The 13,773-nt window shown below is 48.7% G+C and overlaps 1 protein-coding gene and 1 pseudogene across 1 annotated transcript; one reads left to right on the top strand and one right to left on the bottom strand.

Annotated features, from left to right (window-relative positions):
* Window positions 1–269: 269 nt before the first annotated feature.
* On the top strand, window positions 270–2,074 carry LOC130119823 (heat shock 70 kDa protein-like; annotated as a pseudogene).
* Window positions 2,075–2,871: 797 nt separating this feature from the next.
* LOC130119824 (heat shock 70 kDa protein-like) lies at window positions 2,872–5,123 on the bottom strand. The gene is made up of 2 exons (XM_056288418.1): window positions 5,075–5,123; window positions 2,872–3,683 (listed from the first exon to the last, which is right to left on the bottom strand). Exons 1-2 carry the CDS (start codon window positions 5,121–5,123, stop codon window positions 2,872–2,874), a joined length of 861 nt encoding a protein of 286 aa, XP_056144393.1.
* Between the last annotated feature and the right edge of the window lie 8,650 nt (window positions 5,124–13,773).

Raw genomic sequence — 13,773 nt, forward strand, 5'->3', positions numbered from 1 at the left:
TAAGATGACTTTCCCTGAAGGTGTAGCTATTGGCCTTGACCTGGGCACAACCTACCCCTGCATGTGTTTTTTTTTTGTTTTTTTTTGCTCAATTAGGCTATACCTAGAATACATGAATAATTATAGCATGATCCCAGGGAAAATATTCTTTCAAGAGGCAGGTCTCCATATGTTGTATATTTGGATTTCATTTGTCTTAATACTTTCTTTTCTTTCTTTTTTTTCTGTGACTTTTTTCATAGATTTGTAGACAACTATCTCTAGTTAAGATGTCTGCAGCCAAAGGTGTAGCTATTGGCATTGACCTGGGCACCACGTACTCCTGTGTGGGGGTTTTCCAACATGGAAAAGTGGAAATTATTGCCAATGACCAGGGCAACAGAAACCCACCCAGTTATGTGGCATTCACAGACACAGAGAGACTCATTGGAGATGCAGCCAAGAACCAGGTGACAATGAACCCAAGCAACACCGTGTTTGATGCCAAGCATCTGATTGGAAAGAAGTTTGATGAGCCAGTCGTGCGGTCAGACATGAAGCACTGGCCCTTTAAGGTGCACGATGATGGAGGAAGGCCAAAAATTAAGGTGGAATACAAGGGAGAGTACAAATCGTTCTAGCCTGAAGAGATCTCCTCCATGGTCCTGATAAAGATGAAAGAGAAGGACATAAGCCAGAACAAGCGAGCCCTGAGGAGGTTACACACTGCTTGTGCGAGAGCTAAAAGGACCCTGTCCTCCAGCTCCCAGGCCAGTATTGAGATTGAGTCTCTGTTTGAAGACACCGACTTCTATACCTCCATCACAAGGGCTCACTTTGAGGAGATGTGTTCTGACCTCTTCAGGGGCACATTAGAACCTGTGGAGAAAGCCCTGAGGGATGCCAAAATGGACAAAGCATAGATCCATGATATAGTTCTGGTTGGAGGCTCCACTCACATCTCCAAAATTCAGAAACTCCTGCAGGATTACTTCAATGGCAGGGAGCTGAACAGAAGCGTCAATCCAAATGAGGCCGTGGCTTACGGTGCGGCTGTCCAGGCTGCCATTCTCATAGGCGACACCTCAGGGAACTTCAGTACCTGTTGCTGCTGGATGTGGCACCTCTGTCCCTGGGTATCGAGACAGCCGGAGGAATCATGACATCGCTGATTAAGCGCAACACCACCACCCCACCAAACAAACCCAGACTTTCACCACCTATGCTGACCACCAGCCTGGGATCCTTATCCAAGTCTATGAAGGGGAAAGAGCCATGACCAAGGACAACAACCTGCTGGGCAAGTTCGAGCTGTCAGGCATCACACCTGCACCAAGAGGGGTTCCTCAGATCGAGGTTGATGCTAATGGCATTTTGATCGTGTCTGCGGTGGACAAAAGCACCGGCAAAGCGAACAAGATCACCATCACCGATGACAAGGGTGAGAAGAGACTGAGAGGATTGTGCAGGATGCAGACAAGTACAAAGCTGAAGATGACTTTCAGAGGGACAGGATAGCTGCCAAGAACTCCCTGGAATCCTTTGCCCTCAATATGAAGAACAGTGTGCTGGTTGATAACATGACAGGCAAAATTAGCGAGGAAGACAAGAAGAAGGTGGTTGAGACTTGTGATCAGGCTATATCCTGGCTGGAGAACAACCAGTTGGCTGAAAAAGAGGAATACCAACACCAGCTTAAGGAGCTGGAGATAGTGTGTAACCCCATCCTTAACGCAGCTACACACTGTTTCCCTGGAGCCACAGTCCCTGTCATCTTGGCTAAGCCTCGGGGGCTGCTTAGCTCGCTCCCAGCTTCTACCAATCGTGTGATTGTGCATGTTGGGACTAATGATGCAGCTCATCAGCAGTCTGAACTAACCAAAAAAGATTGTATTGAACTTTTCAGCTTTTTAGGTATGTGCAGAAAGTCTGTTTTTATTTCAGGCCCTATTCCGACACTGGCCCGTGAGGCGGGGCTTTTCAGCAGAATCCTCAGCCTGCACACATGGCTCATCTCTGACTGCAGAGCTCACAATATTGGCTTTACTGATAATTTTAATCTGTTTTGGGATCGTTGCTCCTTCTTCAGAGCTGACAGAGTCCACCCAAAGAGCCTGGGTAGCCGTATGCTTGCAGCCAACATACAGCACGCAATACAGTCCTCTCCATGTGACTGACTATTTACATCTCACTCTTCCGTCCCGGAGCCTCCGCTTCCGTCTGTGGTGGCATTTGAAGGTACTGTTCCGCTCGCTGCCCCCCCCCCCCCCCCGCTGGCATCTTCTCTCTTTGACCCTCTCGCCAGGAATTTTCCCCATACAGACTATTATCAGATTTGCTGTGTTGAAAGTGCCCCCATTTAAAAAGGAAATATTCTGTAATCGAGTCTTTATAAACACAAACACTTTGTTTACCGGGATAGAGTAAAATATTCAAACCTCTGTAACCTTTTGAGGCAAAAATGGTAGACTTCTCCAGCAGATTATCAATATATCTTTTACCAATGGGTCTGGATAATAGAATATCTCACCCAAACATAATCTGTCTACATGTTCGCTGCATCCTTATTCAGATACTAAAATCACACATAAGTAAATTTCTTTTACACACAGTAAAGAACAGTTGACCAGAACAAATATTAAATGAATCAAAAATTTAAATGTTTAACAGAAATATTCAAAGCCTAGCAACAAAATGAAAACTACCATTAAAACTCATTTTCAATTTTCAGTTTTATTCCATTCATCAACAATGCATGAAAGAAGACTTGCAAAGATAATTCAAATATATATTACAAACACACACTTCCATCAATAAAAAATGAAGATTAAAAGTCCTATCCGAAACCATTGTGGTGAACAAAGTAGATTTATTTGCAAGTCCAAGATCATTTTAGTCAACTTCCTCAATAGTTGGGCCCTGGGAGCTGGCACATGCTTCATCTCTACAGCTGCCTGTTGGTCTTCCTCCCTGATACAACTTGGTGATGATGGGGTTACACACTTTCTCCAGCTCCTTAAGCTGGTGTTGGTATTCCTCTTTTTCAGCCAACTGGTTGTTCTCCAGCCAGGATATAGCCTGATCATACGTCTCAACCACCTTCTTCTTGTCTTCCTCACTAATTTTGCTCGTCATGTTATCATCCTGCACACTGCTCTTCATGTTGAAGGCAAAGGACTCAAGGGAGTTCTTGGCAGTTATCCTCTCCCCCTGAATGTCATCCTCAGCTTTGTACTTGTTCGCGTCCTGCACCATTCTCTCAATCTCTTCTTTTCTGAGCCGGCCCTTGTCATTGGTGATGGTGATCTTGTTCGCTTTGCCTGTGCTTTTGTCCACCGCAGACACATTCAAAATGCCGTTGGCATCAATAACAAAAGTGACCTCGATCTGAGGAACCCCTCTTGGTGCAGGTGTGATGCCTGACAGCTCGAACTTGCCCAGCAGGTTGTTGTCCTTGGTCATGGCTCTTTCCCCTTCATAGACTTGGATAAGGACCCCAGGCTGGTGGTCAGCATAGGTGGTGAAAGTCTGGGTTTGTTTGGTGGGGATGGTGGTGTTGCGCTTAATCAGCGATGTCATGACTCCTCCGGCTGTCTTGATACCCAGGGACAGAGGTGCCACATCCAGCAGCAACAGGTCCTGAACGTTCCCTGAGGTGTCGCCTATGAGAATGGCAGCCTGGACAGCAGAAATATTCTCAATTGCTAGAAAGAATAGAATACACAGAGTCCAAGCCTACATTAGAATTTGACTGTCGGATGTCATTATTCAGTCTTATTCTGTCATTTGTATTCAGGGAGCTCCTCTCAACCCAATTACTTGTGCAACTTAAAAACCAGTTTCCCGCTATTTTATATAGTGTTCATAATTGACCAGCACAAGTAGAAATGAAAACAATTGTAACAAGAATAATTTAGACAAATAAAATAAATTTATTTATAAAATGTCAATGAATACAGAACCAGAACAATAATATAAAAAATAAAATGAAGTGCATTTCTTTGTTTGTTCAGAGCACAAGGCTCAAACTATGAATTCAAGCAGTTCCTTTAACCCTTGGGCACCCCTCCAGAAAATCATGACGTTTTACCCTCGGTGCAAAAAATGTTCAGTTCCTTAAAAGTGCTATAAAAATATTACACATGAATATTTTTTTCACTTTCAATGCATTAAATCTTTTGACCAACTTCAATACTGATCATAACTATTAAATTTACATGTATTTCTTAAGTAATTTTAACCCTTTAATGCCTTTTTGGGAACATAAAACCAAAATTATTTAATGAGAAAAACATGAGATATGACATATTTTCCATATACTAATTGCAAACTGGAATTTTTTGGGGGATGGGTGGCAACCCTAGTTAAACCCACCAAATGACATAATAGTCATTTCAACAAACATTGACATACCCGATCTCAAATGTTCTAACCGGCACAGACACTGAGCTAAACTTCTGCTCTGGAAAGTTAAAAGTTTAGAATTTTATTTTTAGACTATGTGGCAAAATAAATCACATCCTGGGTTTTATAAAAAAAAATCATCACCTCATGTCAAGAACTATTAGATCAATTTCATTCAATAACACATTCAGAGATTTATCCGTGAACCAAGTATAATAGAAACCAAAAACAGGAGATTCACCAAAAAGGAAAGCTATTCTTCTTCTACAGATCTCTGACAAGTGACTGTTCGAATATTTTCCCTTTTAACTGCGAGATATCACAGCAGCCTGTGTAACGTTACTCCTGCTCGGACTGAGTGACAATAACGCATTTTATTCTATAAAACTAACGTATTTACTATTTCGTATGATCAAAATGAAACGGTTACCTACCGTTTTCTTTCTTTCTTTCTTTCTTCTTCTTCTTCTTCAGTGGGGTCTTCTTCTTGTGGAGCTCTTTTATTTTATTTTATTTTATTTCGTGGTGTTGACGCTATGACCCGCCCTACTCTGCCTCTGATTGGTTGATACTCGTGGTTGCCTTTCATTGATTGGGTTGGTTAGATTTAGGCATGAGGACTGATGATTGGTTAAGATTAGGGCAAGAATATCTGGGTCAGCCAATCAGAGGCAGAATAGGGCGGGCTCACCCCGGAAAGCCAGTGACGGACCCGAACTACGGCAAGCCGCAAGCAGCATAGCAAGTTGTGGAAATATTATATAGAAGTGAAGGGAAACGTTTATGAGCGTGTGAAATAGCAAGTGTGGTGTGTGAGCGTGTGAAGAGGCATAATTGCGTGACTCTCACTCTCAAAGGATGAGACTCGGCAGCCCTGAAAAAAGTCAAAAAGAAAATATAAAAGACGAATGAAATCTAATGTCCAACATATGGACACATGCAGCTTTGGAGAGAAATTTCACTAGGATCATAATATAACTATTCACATGTAAGTATAGCTGTTCTATAACCCCCCCCCCCCAATCACCACGACGATGACGATATTCAGTTCTTCCTTTAATGCTGAATTAAATGTAGGGTAAAACGACAATACTCTCAAAGGCTGAAATGTAGCAGGATGTCGGTAAATACTGAAGTCATGAGATGATCTGCCATGCTCTCGCTTATTCTCGATACCTACCTAGAACTACCGCAACATTACCTTCTTCCCGCGAGGCTTCACGAGATGACATAATCAGCGCTGAGGTCTCTTAAAGAGAGCACGTACTGAACAGGGAACTTCTCAACTACTGATACAGTAGCCCAATTGTGCACAGGTCTCACCAACTAAAACTTTTAGTCTTCCATTTACTTATGTTGAGACCTTTTTTAATGCCATCCAAATTCTTAGGTTAACTGTTAAATTTCTATAATATTTTAGCAAATATTACTAATATAAGATCGTTTCTTACATTAGCAATATTAAAATTCGCTACAATATTAAAGGGCCATGGTGGAGGCTGAACTCACTCTGTGCCCCTGAACGTGAGTCTCTCCTTAAACAATATAGAACGTGTCTTGTCCAGTCTCTCCGTATGTCTTTCTGCCTTGTTCTTCTTCTACTTCTTTTCTCGGTTTACTGCCGTTTCAAACCAGCGCATTTGTATCCTTTCTCTTCTGACTAACTTTTGACTCACTCAGTACTGGCCAATGAGCGCTGCTCATTCGAACTGGTAACGTCACCAACTAGACGTTTCCACCTTGTTCTGTAACTTCTGGATCCATCGAGAGCAGATAACAAAGTACAGTAGTGGTGACTGCGCCGTTTCACGAATGAAAAATTACAACGCCGAAATAGTCATCTTTACTCATATGGTGAAATCATGGCTTCAGTAAAGTAACTGAAATGTTATATCTCGTACGAGGAGCACAATGTTGATATGTACAAAGTTTTTTTTTCCACAGACGCCCATCCCAACTTAAAGTGGACTTCAGTAAAACCATGAACAATTACTGTATTTTTCCTCTTTGTTTGCGTCACGTAGTGTTCCTATAAAAAAAATTCTGTAATACATGGCTAAAGTGTTTGTACAGTAATATGACGAGAAAACATAGTACATTTCTGTGCTTTTATGGGGTCTCTTAGCTTGATGAATTCACACATTTCTTAACCCATTTATTTCACTGGTCTCCATAGAGTATGGTACTTCATCTAGGTATAAAATTGTTAAGTTTACTGATGATTGTTATGCTCGCGCACCAGAACCCGACCCGTGTGGCGAAACCCAAGGCAGACAGACACAGGATGACTTCAAAATCCAAAAAGGCGGTTTTATTGGGGGAGGGGAATGTATGCTGCAAACAACGTTCTGTTAGTGGGATGTGTGAATAAACTATGTGTGGTGCCCCATGGTTTGCGTGTATAACTATGTGTGAGTGTTCTTAGCCCATGTGTGGTGCGGTATGTAAATGATAAGGTGTTGAATAATGTGCGTGCACCTGGCACCAAAGTCCAGTCGGTGATCCAAGAGGGGTTGTCCGAGGAAGTCCGGGTCCGAAAGGAGGGATCCAGGTAGAGGGACACGGGGGGAGATCGCTGGAGAGGTCCGGGGAAAAACGTGAAGGTCGCTGGGGACGAGGGAGACGCGGAAGGAGAGTCTTGGGAGGAAACAGAGACACGAAGATAAGACACTGGGGAATAAACAGAATTGCAAGGAACGCTGGCGGGATTGTCAGAGCTTTACCGCAAGGTTCAGTACGTCGAAGCACGGAGTGGTGTTCTGGGAGACTTCTTGATTGCCGCAGGTGTGCTTAATGGATGATGGCAAACACCTGGTGCAGTGCAGCGCTCGTCTCCTCAGAGCGCTGGGATGTTTCCGGCACGTCCGAGCTGGGGGAGTGGCTTGAACGTGCCGGGGAGGCAGCTCGGGGCGGTGTAACCACAACAGGACCCCCCCTCCTACGGGAGACCGTCCGATGGCGTTGGGGTGGGCCCGATAGAACTCCTCCAGGAGTGCGGGGTCGGCCAGGTAGGACCGGGGAACCCAGCTGCGGTCCTCGGGCCCATAGCCAACCCAGTCCACCAGGTATTGGTACCCACGCCGGCGTACTGCGAGCAGCCGGTCGACATCCCAGACCATGTCACCACCGCCGAGAACCCCGGGGGGGTGGAGGAACGAGACATGGAAGACGGGATGGATCTTGAGACGCACCGCCGAAGGGTTGACGATGTGGTCGATGGTGTAGGGACCAACGTAGCGGGGAGCCAGCTTCCGGTTGAGGGTAGGGAGGGGCAGGTCCCGGGCCAGGAACCATACCCTCTGGCCAGGTCGATAGGCTGGGGCCAGCACTCTCCGCCGGTTGGCGCTGCGCCGGGCCCACTCTGTAGCTCGCAACATAGCGGCCCGGGCGGTCTCCCAAACGCGCCTACATCGGTGGAGATGGGCCCTCGTGGACGGGACCGCCACCTCCTGACGGGGGAACAGAGGGGGTTGATAGCCAAGGGAACACGAAGGGGGACAAACCAGTAGCCGAACTCTCCATGGAGTTGAGCGAGTACTCCACCCAGGGCAGGTACTTGCTCCAGGAGGCGGGGTTGCTGGTGGTAACGCAACGCAAAGCCGCCTCAAGGGCTTGATTGGCCCTCTCTGCCTGCCCATTGGTCTGGGGGTGATACCCGGAGGAGGCTGACCGTGGCCCCAATCCCCTTACAGAAGGCCTGCCACACCTTAGAAGTGAACTGGGGCCCACGGTCAAAGACAATGTCCAGGGGAATCCCATGGGGTCGGACGACGTGGGAGACGAGAAGGTCCGCCGTCTCGGCTGCAGAGGAGAGTTTGGTGAAGGCAACAAAGTGGACGGCCTTGGAAAACCGGTCGACAATGGTGTCATTGCCTTGGGACACCAGTTACAAAGTCCAAGGCAATGTGGGACCAAGGTCGGCCGGGGGCAGGAAGTGGGCGCAGGAGACATGCTGGAGAGCCTTGCTGCGGGCGCAGACAGCCACGAACTCCCTGGTGTCTGCCTCTATGGTGGGCCACCAGAAACCCCTGCGGATGAAGGCCGCCGTTCGGTGGACACCGGGGTGGCAGGCAAAACGGCTGGAGTGGCCCCACTCCAGCACCTGGGGCCGAACAGAGGGAGGCACAAATAGCCGGTTCCGGGGTCCATTGCCTGGGTCGGGCCCTTCTCACCACCAATTCGATGGCCCAGGTGACGACACCCACCACCCGGGCCGGGGGAAGGATGGTGTCTGGGGCGTCAGGGGACCCCTCGGGAAACAGACGGGAGAGGGCGTCTGCCCTGACGCTCTTGGTGCCCGGGCGGTAGGTGAGGGTGAAGTCGAACCGGCTGAAGAAGAGAGCCCAGCGCGCCTGCCTGGGGTTGAGCCTCTTAGCCGTCCACACGTAGGTCAGGTTCTTGTGATCGGACCATACGATAAACGGCTGCCCTGCTCCCTCCAGCCAGTGTCTCCACTCCTCTAGGGCGGCGTGGACAGCCAGCAACTCCCTGTTGCCGATGTCATAGTTCTCCGCAGGACTGAAACGCCGGGAGAAGGCGAGGCACGGGTGGATCTTCTGGTCCTCCTCCGACCGCTGGGAGAGGACGGCTCCGATGCGTCCACCGCCACGATGAACTGCCTGGACGGGTCCGGGTGGGCGAGCACCGGAGCCGTTGTGAACAGCCTCTTCAGGGCCGAGAAGGCGGCCTCTGCCTCCGATATCCAGGAGAAGGGGCGGAGGTGAGCGGCCACACGGCTGAACCCCTGATGAAGCGCCTGTAGAAGTTTGCAAACCCCAGGAAGCGCTGGAATTGCGTCCTGTTGGTGGGCCGTGCCCACTCCTCCACCGCTCGGGTCTTCCTGGGGTCGGTGCGGACGAGCCCCTTCTCCACGATGTGGCCAAGGAACTCCACGGAGGCGGAGTGAAACACGCACTTCTCAGCCTTCACGAAGAGCCTGTTCTCCAGCAGCCGTTGGAGGATATGCTGGTGGTGTTCCTCCTCAGTCCTGGAGAACACGAGGATGTCATCCAGGTACGCCACCGCGAACGTGTTCAGCATGTCCCGGAGCACGTCGTTGACCAACGCCTGGAAGACGGCCGGGGCGTTGGTGAGGCCGAAGGGCATAACGAGGTACTCGAAATGCCCTAGGTGGGTGTTGAAGGCCGTCTTCCATTCATCCCCTTCCCGGATGCGCACCAGGTGGTACGCGCTGCGCAGGTCTAGCTTAGTGAACACCGTTGGCGTGAGTGAGTGGCTCGAACGTGGAACTCATAAGGGGGAGTGGATATTTATTTTTAACCGTGATGTCATTTAACAGTCGATAATCTATGCAAGGCCTCAGGCTGCCCTCCTTCTTTGCCACAAAAAAGAAGCCCGCTGCCACCGGGGAAGACGAGGGCCTTATGATTCCTGCAGAAGGCCAGGGACTGATATAATTGCGCATAGACTCCTTCTCCGGGACTGAGAGGTTATACAACCGACCGGTGGGAAGGGCGGCCCCGGGAAGGAGAACTATGGCGCAATCATAGGGACGGTGAGGGGGGAGGGAAAGTGCACTGTCCTTACTAAATACAGGGGCTAAATCGTGATAAATGGGAGGAACACCAGTGAGATCCGTGGGGGGAGGCACGGGTCTGAGGCCGCTGGACGGGGAATGGGCGGAGCGAAGGCAGTTGGCATGACACGCAACGCTCCAACCCAAAATCCACCCAGTAGACCAAGAGATGTGGGGATCGTGCCGTTCCAACCACGGTCTTCCTAACACCAGGGGCGCGCAAAACCAAAAAACGCAGTTTCCACGTGATTACCCGAAAGAGTGAGGGAAGCAGTGCTGTGTGTGATCTTACCAAGTGAACGACCATCTAGGGCTTGGGCTCTGAGGGGTGTGTCTAGGGGGACGAGTGGAACGCCGGTCTGCCGGGCCAGCGAGATGTCCATCAAACACTCGTCCGCCCCCGAATCCAGGAGTGCACCAATAGAGAGTCGTTACCCCAGGCGAGAGTGACCGGGAACAGCTGGTTGTGCTCCTTCTTGGGCTGGGGCTGAGGAAGGGTCGTCAGGCGAGTCGGGCAGGCCTTGATGTAGTGGCCCGACCTCCCGCAGTAGAGGCAGAGGTGGTCACGCATTCTCTGCTCCCTAACCTCCAGCGGGAGCCGTGACCGACCCAACTGCATGGGCTGCTCCTCCGGCCTGGATCCAGAAGCCACCCAGGGTTTCGAGGGGGAGTGTGAGGGTGGAGAGAGCCCGCGGGACGCTGACCCAGGGAAGGCACCGGTAGAACGGACGAGGGTTGGTCTATGGGAGGGGTCAGTGCGCGGGGCGCGTTCATGGCGCCGCTCCCGTTCGTCCATGAGGGCGACAAGCTCGTTGAAGGAGGCAGGGTGGTCCCGAACGATGAGGTCTTTGATGGGCTCACTCAGCCCACTCCTGTACGCGCTCTTGAGCGCAGTGTCATCCCACCCACTGTCTGCCGCGAGGATCCTCACCTCCAAGGAATAATCTGCCACCGACCTGGGTCCCCGCTGGATGGAATGGAGGCGGATGGCAGAGTCCTGCCCGTCAGCTGGGTGGTCGAACACCAGACGGAACTCGCGGCGGAAGGCACCATAGTCCGAGGCGAGCCGCTCGGTATGGCCAACCGCCGCTATGGCCTTTGCCGGTGAGGAGGGACATAACAAGGGCTACCTTAGTCTCTCCTGTCCTATACCTGGCTGGCTGCTGTTTGAACAGGAACACTGACCAAGGAAACCCCTGCACAGCTCGAACTCCCCACCGAAGGCCTTGGGGCAGGGAAGGTTAGGCTCGAACCGGGGGTCCAGTGGGGGTTGACTCGGAGGAGGGGAAACGTCGGGACCAGGAACGGGGAATCCGGAGGGCGAGCTGGGGGCAGGGACCGGGGCCAGAGCAGGTTGGTCGCCCATCCTGGAGACCGCTGTAGTGAGTGCAGCAATCTGCGCGGAGAGGGCGTCTAACGCACTCGTCGCGGCCTGGGAGCCGGACTGAAGATCGCTGATCTCTCCGGTGACATGGGTGACGGCAGTAGTAAGCTCCGAGTGGAGAGAGGCAAGTTGGCAGCTGTGACTTCTTACTACTGCCTCTAGGGGGACGGGGCTCTAGGGCGTCCCAGGGACCGTCTGCCCCTTGGGTTTGCCTGGGTCCATAATGGCTTCGACGTTCTGTTATGCTCGCGCACCAGAACCCGACCCGTGTGGCGAAACCCAAGGCAGACGGACACAGGATGACTTCAAAGTCCAAAAAGGCGGTTTTATTGGGGGAGGGGAATGTATGGTGCAAAAAGCGTTCTGTTAGTGGGATGTGTGAATAAACTATGTGTGGTGTCCCGTGGTTTGCGTGTATAACTATGTGCGAGTGTTCTTAGCCTATGTGTGGTGCGGTATGTAAATGAGGTGTTGAATAATGTGCGTGCACCTGGCAGCAAAGTCCAGTCCGTGAGCCAAGAGGGGTTGTCCGAGCAAGTCCGGGTCCGAGATCCGGGAAGTCGAGTCCGAAAGGAGGGATCCAGGTAGAGGGACACGGAGGGAGATCGCTGGAGAGGTCCGGGGAAAAACGTGAAGGTCGCTGGGGATGGGGGAGCCGTGGAAGTCGCGGAGGGAGAGTCTTGGAGGAAACAGAGACACGAAGATAAGACACTGGGGAATAAACAGAATTGCAAGGACCGCTGGAGGGCTTATCAGAGCTTTACCGCAGGGTTCAGTACGTCGAAGCACGGAGTGGTGTTCTGGGAGACCTCTTGTAGAGGGCTGCCTGATTGCCGCAGGTGTGCCTGATGGATGATGGCAAACACCTGGTGCAGTGCAGCGCTCGTCTCCTCAGAGCGCGAGCCGAGCGCTCGGATGTTTCCGGCACGTCCGAGCTGGGGGAGTGGCTTGAACGTGCCGGGGAGGCAGCTCGGGGCGGTGTAACCACAACAATGATGGTCCGTCAAATTGAATCAATGGGAAAAAATGGCATAACATTTTATATACTGATATTTGCATGAAAATATATTATAAAATACAACTTAAATAATCAAAAATGATGCAACGACGGTTGCAATTGAGTGTTTTAGGAGAGGCTATGACAAAATCCCCACGTATGGAGAAGTCTCGCCACTCGTTCAAATTCCTGGGCTGGACTTCACAATTTTGAAAAATATTGCTGAATATAAATTAACGTTTTGAAACAAAAAATGACATAAATGCTCGGCTCAATTTATAATTACTTCATGGTGGAATGACAATATAAATGATTAACTGATATGCTCTTCTACATAGTCTTCTTCTTCTATTGCCTACAACTGATATTTTTCTACAAGTGCTCTTGTGACATCTAGCGGTAGACTCTTGTTCCGAATCTCCGTCTCAACAAGTCAGGAAAGATGCGTCCCGATCGATTGATTGATTTATTTGTTTGTTTATGTAGCCGGGTGGGGATTGATTTTTATTTATTTTTGTAGATGTGTGAGTCACCATTGTCTAATTCCCATCGGGTACAAAGAAAGAAACATTTGAATGGACAGACAAGCTTCTGTGGTATTGTGATCAGTGTGTCGAATAACCTTTGAGGTTTGGCTTTTAAACCTACCTTGGGTTTCATGACGTGCTTTGTAAGAAGTCCCAGTTAAACAATGTGATGGTAGGCTATTATAGACTTTTACTCTTTCGCTTTATTGAAAATATTACAGCTAAATAAATAGTGGTGGAAATAAAACTACTTCTTAAGGTATAAGCCAATCTGAACGTGTTGTAGACAAGAACAAGAATGTTTTGTTACTTTTCAATAGTAACATGAAAGGGTATTGATTTTTCAGATGTGTTTGCCTTAAGTTACATGTTGTTATTGATTTTTACTCTAGTGTCCATAGCTTCATATGAAAATATCCATTCTTTTTATATGACCAACATTTTTTTACAATGAAGTTATATACTTATATTTTAAGTGTACTTTTATAAAAAGTATACTAATTTTGGTTAACAAAAAGGTACTTTTAAGTACACAAAAATATCTATTGAGATAAATTTTCATTCAAAGTACAAGCACCTTTTGCAAAAATATAAAGTAGGCTAGTCAATAAGTCTAAAAGAACAAGTAAAGGTTAAGTATACGATTCTCAAGTTTACCTTTTGCAAGTACAACAAAAGTAAAATGAAAGCAAATTCGCTCTTTTTTTGTTTTGTTTAAAAGGCAGAAAAAAGTGCGCTGCATTGAAGTACAGGGTTGCGAGATCACCGTCTAATATTTACAAATTAAATGGGTCGAGCAACTAGACACCTAACTGGTGTGTCAATGCAGATCTGTTAAATTTATTTCAAGAAATGTATGGATGAATCGAGGGTATAGAAAAAATAGATGAGCGACTGCAGAATTACTCAAATATCAATGACGTTGGCCTTCCTCGTACGACACATA

This window comes from Lampris incognitus, chromosome 10, assembly GCF_029633865.1.
Source record: "Lampris incognitus isolate fLamInc1 chromosome 10, fLamInc1.hap2, whole genome shotgun sequence".
In the NCBI taxonomy this organism is placed as follows: domain Eukaryota; kingdom Metazoa; phylum Chordata; class Actinopteri; order Lampriformes; family Lampridae; genus Lampris; species Lampris incognitus.